Here is a 19,670-nt window from a genome sequence, read left to right as displayed (position 1 = left end):
TTTAATGTATATTCCGAATTTGTGAATTGAAAATATGTGTATGTGTATAAAACTGTCATTTATCTATGGTTTGGAAATACTCTTATTATATCACAAAACTCATTCTAAATTTGACGTTGACGTTACAAAATTTTGACAGTAGGTGACAGAGCTAATTTACATTGGTAGTCCGTGAATTTGACATTTAAAATCAAAATTATACTGACGAAGCTATAAAAATATACATGGATGTTATTTCATAATGTCGAGAAATAAATCTATGGTAAGAATTTTTTAAATAATTTTAAGTAATAATATATTTCTAAATATATAACGTTATCCTGAAAAAAATTTTATTCTCATACATAACCTCAATTTAATTTTGAAATTTTAGTTGTTGAGAGTACAGTCTTCGGAAGGTACCAGAAGGATTGAAATACGTAGTTCCGCAACTACATGTCAATTGTTCGAAGCCGTTCATGACGCCTTTGATTTGAATAGTTTCGCTTTCGCTTTATACAAAGAAAAAAACAGAAAAAATGAAATATCCAGTAGCAAGTCTACTAGTTTACTTTCTGTTGGTTTACACCACGGGGATATGATATATTTAGCTCCTGTAAATGGAGCTGTATTATTTGTAAGTTTATTTATTACATCTATTCTATAAATTACTTGATTTTTTTTTATTTAAGAGTAATATTTCTTCGGGGGAACCAGTCGATGAAGCCGTTGCCTCTACGAGCTCTCCGCCTTCTACGAGCACGGCAACTCTGTCAGGTGCTAGACCGAAAAGTGGTTCAAATAGACCAAATTTGAATATAAAAGAAGATGATGTCGACATCCAATTAATGAAAACTGATGGGAAGATACAACGACCAAGAGATGATAAACTGTAAGTAAAAAAAATCGAATAAAACATTTGTTTTTATGAAAATAATGATACTTCTAGCTGTCGCCACAACAACAACTCCAGATGTGTTCATTGTTCATCACTAGAACCCTTCGACGAGTCGTATTTGAAAGAACACAACATCAAACATCTTTCTTTCCATTCTTATTTACGTAAAATGATGTCTGGTGTTGACCGCGGTAAATTTTTGGCCCTAGAAGACATATCTTGTCGTATCAAAGAAGGATGCAAGGACCATCCTCCATGGCCTAAAGGAATCTGTTCTAAATGCCAACCAAATGCTATTACATTGAATATGCAGGTACGAAATCGAATTTTTAAATTTTTTCTTATTGTTATTTATGAACTTTATTTTGCAGGCGTACCGACATGTAGATAATGTTACTTTTGAAAACACAGATTTGGTTGAAAGATTCTTAAACTATTGGAGAATTACAGGACATCAACGCATCGGTTTTCTCTATGGATATTATGAAATACACTCTGATGTTCCTTTAGGTATTCTTTGAAATCATATTTTCTGATTGCTTTATTCGTTATTATTTCAGGAATCAAAGCAAATGTTGCAGCAATATATGAACCGCCGCAGGCAAGTTCGAGGGACACTATTAATCTACTTCCGGATGATAGAGAGGAAATAGTTGAACAAACAGCAGCGTCTTTAGGGTTAAGACGTGTAGGATGGATATTTACCGATCTGTTAGCTGAAGACGTTCAAAAAGGCACAGTTAAATACGTCAGAAATATCGACAGTCATTTATTATCCTCGCAGGAATGTATTATGGCAGGCCATTTCCAGAATATTTATCCGAATTATAGTAGATACGCTTCGAAAGGAATATTTGGCTCGAAATTTGTAACTGTTTGTGTTACAGGTGAGTGAATTAACACTAAAACGTATAATTTTAATGATGGATTCGCCCCTTTTAATCGCCGGTACAAATGAACTACTTTAGAAGTTTATCTTACTTACTGAACTGTATTAGTATGTTTTCAAAGCTAAATTGGTGTAGAATTTACTGTTCTCAATTATTGGTACAAATGAACTACTGGAAGTGTGTTTTTGAACTAAAATTGGGGAGATTTTCAATCGCCGGTACAAATGAACTACTTTAGGTGTTTATTATACTTACTGGACTATATTAGTATGTTTCCAGAGCTAAATTGGCGTAGAATTCACTGTTCTTAATTATTGGTACCAATGAACTACTTTAGGATTTGTTGAACTAAGTTTGTTGTGAATACACTGTAGAAGTGGAATGTTGATACAAATGAACTACTTTATATGTTCACTATACTAAATTTGTACAGATTTTGGTACAAATGAACTACTTTGTGAGTTTTGTACCTTAGATAGATTGTTTTCTATTTCCAAGCTACATTTGTACATATTTTCCTGATTTAATTGGTGGTACAAATGAACTACTTCACGATTTTACCGTATTGATTGAGCAGGAACATTGTAGACCGAGGTGGTAGATTCGCAGATGTCTAATGTTGTGTGAAACTCTGTATTTTGGTACAATTAAACTTTTTCTTTGTAGGGGATAAAGCGAATCAAGTCCACATGGAAGGTTATCAGGTGTCCAATCAGTGTATGGCGTTGGTCCGCGACAATTGTCTTCTACCTACTAAAGATTGCCCGGAATTGGGCTACGTAAGGGAATCTTCAGATAAGCAGTATGTACCGGACGTCTTCTACAAGGTGAGTTGATTTTCCTTTATGTAATATAACAATATTGAGTGTGAAACTTTTTTTTATATCTAATAAGGTATGGGAAGAAATGATAGACCCAAATTTGTTATGATAATTTTTTTTTACTTAAAAATTAATCTTGCTTCACAATAAAAATATCCGTCTAGTCGTTATTTTGTTCGTAGGTTTTTAGGTTATAAAAATATATGAAAAAAAAATTAATATTTACAGTATTTGTAATTTTGAGGCCGTTTGATGAGTCGGACTATTAAAAACGACAATAAGGGCTGTCACTGAATATATAAAACTGAAATTGACATATTTTAGAGCCTCATTTTTACAATATTAAAAAAAATAAATTTGAGGTTATATCTAACAAATTAAAATATATTTCATCTTCGTTATTTCTTTAATACTCAAAAATATTGGAAACTGTAAATAAAATTTTTCATAATTGTCTACGAGGTACGTTAGGAAAATAATGAGACTGATTTTTCTTGTACCGAAGCCTCTTTTTGTTTTGAACAACCTTAGCCTCTTCAGATTAACCCCATTAAGTTAAGATTTCCGAAAAGGCATCTTGTCAAACGTATTTCAATTTCAGGAAAAGTCACAATGTGTCAAATCAGGATTCTCGGTTGCTTTTACATGTATTATACCAGGAATAAAGAAAGTCTCAATCATAACGTTTTCTGTTCATGAGTTGTGAACATTTTCCAAGCTGCATCTTAATTGCTGGTGCAAATGAACTACTCTAAGCATTTTCTGAACCATGTTTGTAGTTTTTTCAAACTGAATTAGTGCAAATTTTGCTGTTTTTTAATTGATGGTATGAACGAACTACTTTATATGTTTACTGTATTCACTAAACCATATTTGTATGTTTTCCAAGAGCAACTTCATGAGTTGAAAACTGAGTTTGTACATTTTTCCATCTGCATTTTAATTGTTGGTGTAAACGAACTACTTGTATGTTTTTCAAACTGAATTAGTGCAAATTTTAATGTTTTTAATTGATGGTACAAATGAACTACTCTATCAGGTGTTAATTGGGTTTGTACGTTTTTCAAACTAATTTCGAAAAATTTTCTCTCCCCAGTTCGTTGGCAGTGTTGCCAGTCTCATTGTTACCTCATATCATTCAATTTAATGAATATACAAAGTTTTACTAACTAACCTACTTATTTTTCATTTTTGTTCATATCTTCCTGTACATTGGACTTAAAGTATCAGATAATGTCTCTATCGATTGAAAAAGATTTGCTCTATTAGAGAAGTGCCTATTTTCTCATGAAATGTGACAAATTTCCAAGATACAGGCTCTCAAAGTACTAAAAAACTACTTATATTTCATTTTTGCTCATATCTTTTGGTATATTGGACTTAAAATATCAAATACAGTCTTTATTGTTTGAAGAAGATTTGCTTTGTTCGAGAAATATCAATTTTCTCAGGAAATGTGACCAATTTCCAAGATACAGCGCCCCAAAGTACTAAAAAACTATTTTTCATTTTTGCTCATATCTTCCAGTATATTGGACTTAAAGTATCAAATAAAGTCTATATAGTTTCAGAAAGATTTGCTTTATTCCAGAACTATCAATTTTCTCAGGAAATGTGACAGGGCCCCAAAGTACTAAAAAACGACTTACTACTACAAAATATAAAATCGATATCGACTGTTTTGTTTGAAAATATAGTTCATTGTTAACAATTGTAGAAAACTAACAATCACAAATTAATGATGGGATTGGATGAAAAAAATTACATGCGCGTTGATGTTAACTTAAATTGGACAGTTAGTAAAATAAAATAAAAAAACGTTGAAAATAAAATTTTATTTCCGCTACGATAACATTTATAAATGCTATATGATTTTCTTAATTTTTTTTTTTGAATGTTGATTAAATTTTCATAATACGAGATTTAAAATATACCCGACTGACATTTTGAACTTACAATATAAAATTAAACGTAAATTAACAATTATTAATTAACCGTTTTACCGCACTTACAACTATTCTAGTTATTTAAATAAGAAAAAAATTCTTCGTAAAGAAAAAGAATAAAAACTTTGGTTGCTCATTGTCTACATAACTTCGATTAAAACACTTATAATATTTGTGTATACAGTGCGCGAGAAAACTATGGAAACATAAAGATATACGACGGGGTTTTTCGGATCCTCGATCGGGTCGATGACCTTATCGGCTGATTGCTCCATCTTAACATATTTATCCAACTTTGTAATAGATTTTATGTATTTTTGAGCGGATTTTCCAAACCGTACGGATTTTACGCCATAGTTCAATATTATTTTTATAACTAAAACCAAAAAAAATAACAGAAATCGCAATCTGCTTATTAGAATTTTGAGTAGAAAGGTTACTAGCATCCAATTGGGCCAAAAATATTATCCATTGTCAATTTTCTATAGAAATATGACCAGTTTTCGAGATACAGGGTTTCAAAGTTAATGAAAACTACAAAATATTTGTTTTTAATTATATCTCATGGTATACTAAACTTAGAACATCAATTGAAATTGATATTTATTAAGAAAGAGTTGATCTACATGAAAAGTGTCGATTTTACAATGAAATATCGCCAATTTCTAAGATACGGGGCTTTAAAGTTGAAGAATATTTGTTTTTGCTCATATCTTGTACTATAGTTCACTTAGAATTCCAAATAATGTCTCTATCGATTGAAAAATAGTTCCCCTACTTAGCAAGCGTTACTTTTCCCATGAAATATCGTCAATTTCCAAGATACGGGGCTTTAAAGTTGAAAAATATTTGTTTTTGCTCATATCTAGTACTACAGTTTACCTAGAACCCCAAATAATGTCTCTATCGATTGAGAAATAGTCCCCTACTTGGCAAGTGTCACTTTTCCTATGAAATATCGTCAATTTTCTAGATACGGGGCTTTAAAGTTGAAAAACATTTGTTTTTGCTCATATCTTGTACTACAGTTCACTTAGAACCTCAAATAATGTCCCTAACGATTAAGAAATAGTTCTTTTAATTAGCAAGGGTCAAATTTCCTTTGAAATATCGTCAGTTTCCAAAATATAGGGTCTCAAAGTTATTGAAAACTAGAAAATATTTGTTTTTAATTATATCTCCTGATATACTCAACTTAAATCATCAAATAAATTCTCTTTAGATAGAGAAAGAGTTGCTCTACAAGTGAAGTGTTAATTTTACAATGAAATCTTACTGGTTTTCAAGATACAGGGCTTCAAAATTATTAAAAACTACAATATATGTCTTTTTCATTATATCTCATAGTATAGTTTACATAGAACTTCAAATAATGTCTCTATCGACTAAGAAAGAGTTCCTCCACTGAAAACGCGTTAATTTTTTACAGAAATATGATGAGTTTCTAAGATACACGGCCTCAAACTTATTGAAAATGTTAAATTGACTGTGTTTGCTTATATCTCCTAATATACCTAACTTAGAACATCAAATAAAGTCTCTATTGATTGAGAAAGAATCGCTCTATTCGAAAAATATCAATTTTATAATAAAATATGAGCAGTTTCCAAGATACAGGGCCCCAAAGTTAATGAAAACTACATTCCATTTGTTTTTGTTCATATCTCCCTGTATAGTTAAATTAGAATATCACATAAAATCTCTATTTATTGAGAAAGAGTAGATTTATCCGAGAAGTGATAATTTTTGAATAAAATTTCGCTAGCTTACGAGATACGGGGCCTCAAAGTTATTGAAAATGTCAAATTAGCCCCTGTTTGCTCATATCTTCTGATGTACCAAACTTAGAACATCAAATAAAGTCTCTATTGATTGAGAAAGAATCGCTCTACTTGAAAATTGTCAAGTTTATAATAAAATATGACCAGTTTCCAAGATACAGGACCTCAAAATTAATGAAAGTCACAAAGTATGTCTCTTAGCTAATATTTTTTGATATATTGACCTTAGAAGATCAAATAACCTCTCAATTTATTGAAAAAACGTTGTTCTAATAAAAAAACGTCAAATTCGCAATGAACTTTGGCGATTTCTCGATATACAGGGCCCCAAAGTAATAGAAAACTACAAATAATTTATTTTTGCTGATATCTCTTGGTAAGTTGAACTTGGATCATCAAATAAAGTCTCTATCGATTGAAAAAGTTTTGCTTCATTCGAAAAATATCAAATTTAAAATCAAATACGACCAGTTTCCAAGATACAGGGGCCCAAAGTTATCAAATATGGCAAAGTATCTTTTTTCTTTGTTAATATCTCGTGGTATAGAGAGAGACCCAAAATCAATAACATTTATTTGCAGTTTCCTAATGAAAGTGAACGGGATCCTGATTGCTTTCCGAACATTCAGATCATGATTCTGTTAACCCGACCATAGTTTCCGAAAACACCCCATAATATGCCTTATTAAAACCGCCATTTTTCTATTAATAATCCAAAAAAATTGTATAAAAAGTCTAGTATGATGTTAAAACTAATTTTTTTCATATATTTTTGAGATATTTTCAAAAAAAGTCATTTTCGAAGTAGTTTTCAGTTATTTTGTAGCCCCCCACAAAAAAATTGATTGTAGCATTTTGATACAAAATTTTTTATAAAATCGACTCAATACGTCCGAAAAGATGCAATAATTTTAATAAAAAAAAGTCATTGAATATTTTTTTCATCAAATTTAATCCCACTGTACAGAAAGATTTTACGACATGCTATAAACATAATTTTTAAACCCTTAGACCTTAAATATTTAATGTATAATTAATATCTTTCAAAATACCTCGTATACAACTAATAATTTTCAATATATGACGGTTGCAATTCAATTTTTACACATTTTTTTGAAAATTTATTAAAAGAAATGTTTGCTGTATATTGCGAGTCGAATGGGACACACTGTATATACATTATCAGCTGTTTATTGAAAATATACTCGATATTGACCTCTATGAACATCGAAAATTTACTATACAAATTATATAAACGTAAATATAAGATTTATTAAAAGTTATTCCAGATATTTCGATTAGAATTGTTTTTTCATATCCCTAACATCAATTAACAAAATATATCTCCATGTTTCCATGAATTAGATCTCGAAATTCGATCGTTTTATCAATATTTGTTTGCATCTTCCATTTTTTAAATGTCATACAACTCCATTCACACTTAATTAACTTAATATAAGGTACAATTATCATAAATTAATAAATTATAAATAAAGAAAAGTTCGAGAAAATACAAAACGTACTAATGCAAAGTAACATACTGTATATTACATGTACATATATAAAAATAAGTGCAACATTTACAATAAACATTCAAATAAGAAATTTGACGTAAATTGAGGTTATGTAAAGGCGCGTATCGATCAAAAAAAAAACATAAAAAAAGTTACGATATATTGCCACACTTCAACGAAATCATATAATAGACGTATTAGATTAACTAACGTAACATACGAGGGTGATACCAAAAGTAATCGTTTCGAAATGGTTATTTGAACTGCTTATAAGATCGATTGGGTGATTGAATTCGATGGATGTCTACAAAGCAATTGACTGAGTTGAAAAATTGAGTAAATTCGTAACTTATCAGAGTTTTTTTTTATCGAGTTTGGGTACTCATGGAACCACCTTCGTATTCACTTTTCTCAACAAAAACACGTTTGCTTTCCTTTATGGCCTAGTGGAAATTTTTTTACCTTTCCACCATATAAAAACAAAATGGAATACGCTCCTTTATACCTAGTTGGATTTAGAGCTAATAACCTAGAACAATTTCGTCCTGGAAAAGTTAGCTCTAGATTTATATATAGATCTATGGTCTCCAACTGTTTGATGTAAAAATATTTCGAGTGCTGATCCCGTTTCTAAATCGAAACAAAACTGTCAAAAGCACAATTAGAAAGTTAACACGTTGACTGCCGAGGCTATTTTTATAATTTCATTTAATAGTAGTACTAATACTGAAAAAAAATATTTGAATTATATCTCTTCGGGAAGGTTGATTACGAGTTATTTCATAGTTGGCAGTTAACGTGTTAAAGTGAATCGTCTCGGGCATTGCACGGTGATTCAATACAATTAAATTTAATTTACGTATGGATACGGCAACAGGGCAACAGGGCAAGGGAAAAGTATAAAAATGCCGCTATTGGCACGGAATTTAACGTTTGAAAGATAAAATATACGAGGAAAGTCAGAAATTACTGTTGACATGGAATTTTTACGTTTTAAAGATGAAATATGCGTGGGAAATGTCGGAAGTTACTGTTAACATAAATTTTTTACGTTTAAAAGATAAAACATGCGTGGGAAAAGTCGGAAATTACTGTTAACACGAAATTTTCACGTTGAAAAGATGAAATATGCGTGAGAAAGTCGGAAATTACTTTTGAAATGGAATTTTTACGTTCAAAAGATAAAATAAACACGAGTAAAGAACAGAAATTGCGTTAAAATTTGCTAACGAATTATTTCGTACCCGACAGTCGACATACATAAGTGAATCGTGTCGAGCATTGCACGGCGATTCGATACTTTCGTTTAAATAGTTTAATTCCATCGTAGATTCATAATTCATTCAGTGGATAATTTCTTAAATTATACATGGGTTGCTATTTACGTACGGATAGGGTAAATATTGAAATAAAAATGATACCTTTGCCAATTTTTTTTATTATAACTGGGAACAAAAACGGATCAGCCTTGAATAAAGTTTGTGCTAGATTCACAGTTTGCTAATTAAGGGCGTAGTGACTCGACAAAAGCTCCTATCCTATTTGACCGATGAATAATTCGATTTAAGACACCGAGAGGTCCGAAACAATCTATAACTGGCACGAAAAAGTTTTTTGAACCCAATCAGATGGATTACCACGTAAAGAACATCCCGACAGTTCATAGGTCACTTTTGATGTTATTAGGTCAAATTGTGAGACCTTTTCAAGTGTTTAAACCGCGCTCGTGTTAGTTTCGGGCCCCGATAGGTCTTGTTTCCAAAAAAAGGAACAACGTAGGCTGTTCATAGACAAATACTAATTGTATTCACTTTTAAGGAAACCTCTTTGTCTTTGATCGTCGATTTACGGTTGTCTAATCTAAGTAGTATGTCGATATATGTTTTGTAGATACGAGATGTTGCCAAGTCACAAATAAAGTACTGGTTTATTCATATTATTGAATTTTCCCTGCGAAATTTTCGTGTTTTAAACTATATTTATCTTTAACATTTCGTACGCTCTTCCAAACATAACAAATTACACTTAAAAGCTAAAGCTAAAAACGACAACAATAAAAATATCTATTTTTATCTATATATTTTTGCATATTTAAGAAAATATAGTATATTTCGGAATTCGATAGGTTTTTTTTAAGCTAACACGGTATATATAGATATATATATATATATATATTTGTTTTCATTTTTTTTTCTTTCTCGAATAGATAGAATTGTACTAAGAAATACGGTTTCGTTTTGTTTATTGGAAGTAAATCGTTACTATTTTTAATTTTTTTTCCCAAATTTTTTTGATATTCTGTTTTTAACAACCAGAGGAAGCTAAAATTGCAGTTTGACTCAAGCTACACATTAAAAAACATCTAGTCAATTGCTTCATTTATACACAAATACATTTTTTTCTTTTTTTTATTATACACGTATATATTTTTTATATTTTTGACGTTTAAATTTTCTCAATTAAATAAAAAGATATGTCGTAATATCTACGAAACCAAAAAGATGGATATACGTCTTTAAGCAGTTTGCGCGGGCTTTTTCTTAACGAAATACAGTCGTAGAATAGCTAATATTCACTAAAAAGTATCAAAACAGCTAGTATTGACTCAGTTATTATTAAAATAACTCAAAATAGTACTAAACATCAGCCAAAAGTATCAGAATATCTGATATTGACTTAGTTATTACTAAAAGAAGTCGAAATAGTACTAAAATTTAGCTAAAAAGTATCAGAATAGCTGTTATTGACTTAGTTATTATTAAAAAAAGTCATAATAGTACTAAATTTTAAATAAAAAGTATCAGAATAGCTGATATTGACTTAGTTATTACTAAAATAAGTCAAAATAGTACTAAATTGTGAAAAAAAGTATCAAAATAGCTAGTATTGACTTAGTTATGATTAAACGAAGTCATAATAGTACTAAACTTTAAATGACAAATGTCAAAATAGCTAATATTGACTTAGTTATTATTAAAAGAATTCAAAATAGTACTAAACTTTTAGCTAAAGTATCAGAATAGGTGTTATTGACTTAGTTATTCTTAAACGAAGTCGAAGTAGTACTAAACTTTAAATAAAAAGTGTAAAAATAGCTAATATCGACTTAGTTATTACTAAACGAAATCAGCTTAGTAAATTTCGGGTGAATTGATGTTGGAGTAGTACTAAAATTTAACTAAAAAATATCAGAATAGTTAATATCCAATTGATTGCTATTACAAAAGTCAGAATAGCTATTATTTGTTCACTAAGTTATTATTAGAATAGCTGTATGTCAGATACAACCAAATTTCATCAAAAACGTCACAGAACAGCTACTATTTAATTAATTACTGTCGTAGAAAGTCAGAATAGATAATAATGTCGTTATTATTGAATTTTGAATCAAATTTATCAGAATAGTTACTAAAGATTTACATTAAATTGGAATAGCGAATTTTTAACTAGATAACGTCAGAATATTAACACATTTTGACTAAAATTTTGATTAGAAATTTACTTATCAAGTCAGATTAGCTAATTTTCGATTGTATAATGTCAGAATAGTATTAAGTTCTAACTAAAACGCGACAGAACAGCTACTATTGACTCAGTTAAGAGTCTTATGAAGATAAAGTAGCTAATTGTAGATTAACTAATTGTCGGAATGGTATGAAATTATAACTAAAAAGTCTCATAACGATTACTATTGACTTGCCACTTTTTCACAAAGTCAAAATATTAACTGACGAGTCTTATTGACTTAAATATAAAATCACCAAGTCAAAATAGCCTATTTTTGACTAAACAATGACAGAACAATTCTAAGCATTGTTTAAATAGTTATTATTGACTTAGTTAGTAGTCCGAGCAGCCGATATGGGACTAAATAGACGCGGGAAAAGTCAGAACTGCTGTTACTATGGAAATTTTTCACGTTTAAACAATGGAATAGGTGCGGGAAAAGTTAAAAGTTCCTATTACCATGGAAATTTTTACGATTGAAAGTTAAATGCGCGGTAAAAGTTTTAAGTTGCTGGCAACGTGACATTTTTACGTTTGAAAGTTAAAAAAAGGGCGGGAAAAGTTATAAATTCTTGTCACTGTAACATTTTTACGTTTAAAAGTTGAAATAGACGCGGGAAAAATTATAAATTTCTGTTACTATGACCATGTGAGAATGGGCGCGGGTACATGAAAATTTTCACATGTAAACAATGGAAAAGGTGCCGGAATAGTCGTAAATTCATGTGAACTGAACATTTTCACGTTTAAAAGTTAAAATTGACGCGCGAAAATCAAAAATTGCTGTTTTTGTCGAAATTTTACGTTCAAAAGTTGAAAAAGGCACAGGAAAAGTTATAAATTCTTGACACCGTGATATTTTAAGAAAAATTTTTACGTTTAAAAGTTAAAAAGGTGCGAGGAAAGTCAGAAACTGCTGTTAAAATGGAATTTTTTCCGCGGAAAAAGTCAGTAACCACGTATAATTTCAATTTAATAGAATATTTACCCAGGAATCTGCTTAACAATAAGATTAAGCATCATTTTCGATTGAAAATTATCGTGAAAGTCAACGCAAACTGCTTTTTTATATAAAAAAAAAAATCAATAAAATCTTACCTAATATTCGTCGCATTAATATTTTTACTGAATCCAAATTACAATTACCGACATTATGTTCGTGTTAGATTTTCGAATCGCCTTAACAACAACAACAACAACAAAAAAAAAACGAAAACAAACAAGAAACGTTACAGTTTACCACATTTCGATATCAAAATATTTTTCGTCGGTTTACCCGCCGTATCCCCGTACGTACTTATCTTTTCGACTAATTCCAACCCTTCGACGACGTGTCCGAAAATTCCCGTGAACCCTCGCATCTCTTGCAAAATAATACGAAACTGCGATCCGACCATACCCAAATTATCGTGTCGTTTTTGGGTGCGTCTCATACCGACCGTACCCCTCACCGCCATCAACTTGGTATCGTCCGGTAAAAAATACGATTCCTCGAAAATGGATCTACCGCCTCTACCGTTATTCAATTCGAAATCCCCCGTGATGACGCTCTCCCCTTCCCAGCATTGAAATATGTGGCATCCCTTGTAACCCATGCCGGCTTCGCCGGTAGTCAACACCCCAAAGTTCTTGGCCATCTTGGGGGCCACGTCGGCGCGTACTTCGATGACGATTCTACCCAATTGCGTACCGCTCACTTCGATATTGAAATAATACAAGGGACACATACTCGCGGGGTTTCTTATTTGCGGCGACGGCATCATATTTTGCACCATGATGTTGTTTTCCTGATAGATGTTCTTCGGGGCGGATATAACGAGATGCGGTTGGGGTGGATTGTGAGGGAGGTAGTTGATAGGCGGGATGGAATTGTGGTTGTGGTAATCCAAATTACCGTTGACTGTTTGTTTGGACAACATCTGTCGAGAATAAAGTTGCGACATACAATAATTCGCTAAAAATAGAATGGGATTTTGTTGGGAGGCGGGAAGTATTCGAGAATTTCCTGGGTAGATCGTTTCGCCGTTATGTATATTACTAAGCGCTTGTTTCAACAATTGGAAATCGAATATGACGCTCGAATTCCTGATGAGATCGTCGAGTTGGCATTGGAGGTACATCTCCTGATAGCGGAGTTGGAGACGTTGCTTTTCGATATTGACGCTCGAATACAAATTGTGGACGTCCGAAAGACTTTCCGCCATCGATAAATTCAAGCGCAATTTCGCCAAAGTGTCCCTGGTGTCGGTCAATTCGAAATGCGATACGTTATTGGTGAGTTCCGCTTCGACGTACGTCTTCAACGTGACGCAAGCCTCCAATATTTTAAGTAAGAATTCGCGCTGTTGCATTATAAGTCTTTGTATCTCGGATAGCATTTTGTTCATCGATGCCAGATCGATTTGTAATTCGGCGATTAGCTGATCTTTAGCTTCGTTTTGCGATTTGATTTGGTGCGAGGAGTGGTCGGTGGTGGTGGCGCATGCGCGACATACCGGCGAGCAACACGTGTGGCACCACAACGCCAAAGGCATGGCGTGCGTGTGACAATTTTCCGATATCACTTTTTTATCGGGCGGTTTCACGCCCAATTTCAACTGGGAAAAATTCTTGGTTAGACACAATACGGGGTTGTAAGTCGGCAGGGATTCCGGTCCTAGTTCGCCGATTTCGGTTCTCTTCCAACAATGTACGCAGTACAGTTCCTGGCCTTTGGTCAGATTCGTGCGCATGCATTGCAAACAAAAATAATGTTTGCAGGACAACAGTTTCGGACTTTGGTCGGTTTCGTTGAACTTTTGCTTACAATATCCGCACAACATTAATTCTTCGAATTCTGGTACTACGGATTCCATTTCTGAAATTATATTACAAAATAGAAATCGTGTCATGTGTTCATAAAAAATCAAAATTAACAAAAAGTATTTAAATATCACGATAATTCATCCAAACCGGCAACGTTGTAACTTGTACGTCATATTTATTAATACGCCAGCCATGTTGTCGGGTTGAATTATAAATCAGAGAATGTTTAGAAAACAATTTTTTGCAAAAAAAACAACACAAAAAAGTCTAATTCCATATTTATTTGATTAAAAAAAAAATGATTTTGTTTCACAAAAATTTGTTGTTAATTAAATTATTTATCAACTACAATTAATATTCCACCTAAATTATTTTTTTTTTCGACAAATTTTTGACTGTTTCAAATATTTCTACGTTCTAATTCTAATCTAATGTACTACGTTTGTATGAAACGAAGTTTTGCATTTAACAATTTTATCAGTGTTTTGCATTTAACACGTTGTTAAGAATTTAATTCAAAAATTTAACGTCTAAAAGAATCATAAATTCTCATCATATCAGGTTGATTATTGCTTTTAACATCTAAACTACAAAAAATACTGACATCGGGCTAATTTATGCATTTAACACACTTGAAGTTGAAAATATTTTGAAAATCGAGCTAATTTTTTCAAGTAACACTTGAATGTTAAAAAAGTTATGAAAGCTGAACATATCGAATTAATATTTGCATTTAATGCATTGTTTTTGAAAAAAAATTGAAAAAACTCTCTTTAGCATTTTTAGAGCATATTTTCAAATATCCTTGTCACTTTAACGTCAAATATTACTGAAAATTAAGTAATTTTTGCATTTAACACTTTAGATTCAAAAAAACCTCATAAATATTGAAAATATTGGACCAATTTTGTCATTTAACACCTCAATGTAAAAAAATATTCATAAATACTAATAGTAACACATTAATATCGAAAAACAAACTTCTAAATACTGAAGATAACGCATTTTTTGCATTTAACACTTTCACAACAAAAAAAATATCTGACCAGTTATTGCATTCAATATCCTATTGAAAAAATGTAATAAGAATTGAAAAACATATCTTTGTCATTATTTTTTGGGCGTATTTTCATATATCCTTAATCTTCATCTTTGTGAAAAAACATACCACATGTATATCAAAGTAATTTTTGTATTTAACACCGTATCGACCAAAAAAACTCATATATCTTTTAAAACCTCCTTATTGTGTCAATTTTCAATATATTTCTAAATATTATCAACTCATAACATAAAAACTTATTTTTCAATCAGTTTTTGACATATTTTGTAGTTTGGGCCTAAGTATCCATTTCTATAATGAAATAAATTGTTACAATTTATCCCAAAAAAATTCAATACTATCATATCCAAGTTTTTTTTACAGATCTAACCTAAATTGTTTCAATTAAAGTCATTTACTTATCTTAATTTATAAAAAATTTCGTTCACCCCTCGTAATATTTGACAATCCAAAAACGTGTAATTAATTAATTTTTAAACAAATTAAATTGGCTTGGGAATACCATTTTTGAATAATACTGTATATTGAACATTTTTTTAAATACCTTTATGTCGTAATTGAAAATGTAAGGTTAGTGTTTATCCGAAAACAATTTTATTACTAAATTGAAGCAAATACACTATTTTTTATCAAGTTACAAACTTTTTCATATTTATATTCGATTTTCAGAATTTCAAAACTTCATTTAGATAGTTACTTTAGTTTTCCACGTGTTTTTAGGGTTTTTATCGTTAAAATCAAATTTCCACGTGTATGATTATATCAACTAAAGATAGATTAGAAATTATAACCAAAAAATGTTATTGAAACCATAGTACTTTCGAAATTTTAGGAAAAATACCAATTTAACCCGCTTATTATTAGGAAATATACATGGTTTTGTAATATCTTAGATATAATTATTTCTACTGTATAAATGTGTTGGGAGACATCCTCTTTTAAATATTAAAACAAATAAACATCATTTATTTTATCAAATTAGCCCAATTTCACGTAAATAATACAAATTTCACACAAATTATTTATTAATACAGTTCGCGCCAAGTGTTTTGTTTACAGAAAATCGACAAGTGGGTCCGAACTGCGTCGTGTATGGGTCATGATAATTATAACGAAGCATTCATTACTGTTTTTGTGTATATTTGATACTTAAATGGAAATTTATTGGCTAAATACCTTACCGTTATATATTTTACGATGTGTAACACAGCCTTTTAGTAAATCCGATTAAACGATACGTGTTTTGGTCGTTAATTAAAAACTTTCGAGTTTTCGCGTTTTTGTACTATATGCGTATATTCGGTACGGCAGACGATTATTTACCATGCGAATTTTAATTACATAATTATTTCGTGCCGAGAATATCGGCAGGATTACGAAAAAAACTTAAAATTACAGTGGCCGTTTTACGATATGCCACATCATGTTGACGACTGACATTCCCGTTCCGTCAAATTTCAATAAAATCTATATGAACATTGACACAAAACGGATTCGGACGTTGCCAAATTCACAACAAAATATTTATAATTTTATTTATGACATTATATTTATTTATAGAACGAATTACTTTTAGTTGTATTATAAATTAGTTTTTTTTTAAATTATATATTAACAGTATTTATATAGATTACTATTTGTTTTCACTATATATTAATATTCCATACTACGTATAATAAACATATATTTATGTATAATTTTGTATTTTATGATAGTTTAATAACAGTAAATTTATTATATTGATTGAAAACATAGTTTTATTCATTTTTTTATATATTAGAAATCAACGAGTTTTATTTATTAAATCGGCAACGCTTAATATAAATTTGTGACCGTATTAATTTAGAAAGCTTGTAGAAACGATGCGCCTGTTGTATTTGACCTTGGGCTTTGGCTTTGTAGGACTTTTTTGTTTCAACGACAGATGGATATGGCGGTAAATTCAAATTTTGATCGATAAATTTACCTTTTATACGAATTATTTAGTAAATAAATACACGTTTTATTATATAAAAGGTGAATATTTAATAGTTTAAATCTCTTATAGGAAAAAGATTCGTACGGAAATGAGGTTTCTCGTTTAGCTCGACCACTGCCAGTAGAATATCTGTTAGTCGATGTTCCAGCTTCAACTCCAGTTACTCCCCAACGAACTTTCAATACCGATCCATCCAAACAACCATTTCCAGTTGAAAATCGCCTCGTCGATGGTCATATTCAAGATTTTAACGCACTTTCGACTTATCTGTCACAATTCGCATTTGACGAATTTTTAATAGCTATAAACGATTTCCATTTACTTTTATATATATCCACGATGGAGATGTTGCCTATGCGGGAATATATAGAACCTTTACTCACCGCCCTTAGAAATAAGGATAAAGAAGCCGCCGAAGAGTGGTCGAGATCTGAACATTGGGCAACTTTAGAGCAATTAATAGCCGCTAGTTCTCCACCGCCTTCGAGGTAAAAAGTTTGTCTTTAGACGTATATATATATATATATATATATATATATATATATATATATATATATATATATATATATATATATATATATGTGGGAATATATTTATTTATATTTATAGACCAGGAAGTGTCGCTTCCGGTGTTATACCGTCGTCACCTGGTGGTTCGAGCGGACCGAAATGGACGTGCCCTTTTTGTACTTTTCTTAACAATTCCGATGTGCAAAACTGCGAAATGTGCAACTTACCACGTTCAAGTAGACCGCATTGAGGTGAGTTTATTTTTTGACGGGATGGTAAATTTAGTGGAGGAATTTTTACGAGGGATGTTCGAAAAATAAGATTTAATGAGAATTTTTAATAATTTTTAGTACAACAACGATTTAATCGAATTAATGTGATTTGGTGGTATTATAACCTATAAAAATTTTTATTATATCTTGTTTTTAGTTATATTATAATGATTAAATTTTCGTTGCTTATTCACCTATATACAGGTGGTTTTAAAAATCGTCGTCGATAATACCATGGGATTTTCAAAAGTAATTTTTCGTTTTATTATTATTGCAAAAAAAATGATTTTATTCTTTTTGTTTTTCATGTTTCAGATTGATATAGAGATGTCCGGATAAAAAAAGTGATTTAAGAATCATTTTATCGTTTGAGGAATCGCTTAAATTTGATAATAACTTGTTAGAGTGTGAAGTAAACTTGAAAAAAAAATAAGGAAAAAAAAATAAATAGTCGATAAGAATTTTTTAAAAAACGGATATGAATATTTTTCTAAATTGAAATTGAATTTTTTTGGTTTTTATGGTGGACAATTTCATATCGCCTTGTATATAATAGTTTTTTTTCTTGTAAACATAATTTAACTTATATGTATGGTGAAATAGTAAAATAAATATTTGGTTCAAAATTGCGTATTAACCTACCTGATTTTCAATATATCTTTTCACTCCTTGCTTTATTTCAGTTCCTTTTTCGATCTACGTCCTTCAATTCAACCCTTATACCTTTCTACCCTCAAAAAATATTCTTCATATCAATTTTAGTGTTTCATTCTCTTCGAGTCTAAGCTGTTTTCTTATCATTCTTTTTGATTCCAAGCTGGTTTCGGTCCCTTATTCCAGTTTTTTTTATCTACTTTGTTCAAATCAACCCTTATACCATTCTAGCCCCAAAATAGATCATTAATTTTAGTTTTTTAATATTTTGGATCATTCTTTTTGATTCTAAGCTGATTTCAGTCTTTCCTTTCCATTCAGATCTAGGCTTTTTGATTTGAATTTTTTTCCAACATTTTACCTTATATCCAAATTTTCTTTCAAACTTTCTATTTCAGATCATTTTTGTCCTTGTTTTTATTACTTTTCAAATCTTTTAGTGTGTTTTCCATTATTTCCACTTATTCTTTTTGAATTTTGTTTCCTTCTCCTTTATTATTGATGAATTCTTATAAGCTCAAGTTAAAACTAGATTTTTCCTATTTTCCATTTCTTATTAACACATTTCTTTGGTTTTTCATTGAGGACTTTGACTTTAATTTCATTTTTCCTTTATATTCACCCAATTGTCTTATTTTTCCGTATCTTTAGTTCATTCTTTTTCCTCAAAATTCTGGAATCTTTTCGTTTTTTTTTTACATTATTTCAGCTCATTTGTTCTTGTTTCTCTTCGTTCTCCGTTATTTCAGTTAATTCGTTTCAAATTTGATCTTTCTCCATTATTTCACCACAATTGTTTCAATTTTGTTCTTGTTTGCCAAATCTCCATCATTTTGGCTCATTTGTTTTAAATTTGTTGTTGTTCCTTTTCGTTATCCATTCTTTTGTTTTTGTATCTTCTTTCATTACTTTTGTTAATTTGTTTGAATTTTATTCATGTTTCTCTTCTTTCTCCATTAATATTGCTTATCCGTTCCAATTTTCTTCCTGTTCCATTATTTAAATTTATCCTTTACATTTCATTTATTAGTATTTTTAGTTAATTTTACCTA

General features: G+C 30.5%; 2 protein-coding genes across 2 annotated transcripts; one reads left to right on the top strand and one right to left on the bottom strand.

The window, feature by feature from the left end:
• Positions 1 to 117: 117 nt before the first annotated feature.
• LOC130446194 (nuclear protein localization protein 4 homolog) lies at positions 118 to 18,601 on the top strand. The gene is made up of 10 exons (XM_056782272.1): positions 118 to 262; positions 374 to 616; positions 672 to 871; positions 929 to 1,190; positions 1,249 to 1,387; positions 1,438 to 1,764; positions 2,434 to 2,594; positions 17,252 to 17,670; positions 17,792 to 17,943; positions 18,280 to 18,601. Exons 1-9 carry the CDS (start codon positions 242 to 244, stop codon positions 17,940 to 17,942), a joined length of 1,923 nt encoding a protein of 640 aa, XP_056638250.1. The 5' UTR covers positions 118 to 241; the 3' UTR covers position 17,943; positions 18,280 to 18,601.
• On the bottom strand, positions 4,409 to 16,727 carry LOC130446195 (uncharacterized). Its single transcript, XM_056782273.1, has 2 exons — positions 16,386 to 16,727; positions 4,409 to 14,193 (listed from the first exon to the last, which is right to left on the bottom strand). Exon 2 carries the CDS (start codon positions 14,189 to 14,191, stop codon positions 12,566 to 12,568), a length of 1,626 nt encoding a protein of 541 aa, XP_056638251.1. The 5' UTR covers positions 14,192 to 14,193; positions 16,386 to 16,727; the 3' UTR covers positions 4,409 to 12,565.
• Positions 18,602 to 19,670: the final 1,069 nt, after the last annotated feature.

The sequence above is a fragment of the Diorhabda sublineata genome, chromosome 7 (assembly GCF_026230105.1).
Source record: "Diorhabda sublineata isolate icDioSubl1.1 chromosome 7, icDioSubl1.1, whole genome shotgun sequence".
Taxonomy (NCBI): Eukaryota; Metazoa; Arthropoda; class Insecta; order Coleoptera; family Chrysomelidae; genus Diorhabda; species Diorhabda sublineata.
Note: the sequence above shows the minus strand (reverse complement) of the source record. Positions and strands in the feature narration are given on the sequence as shown.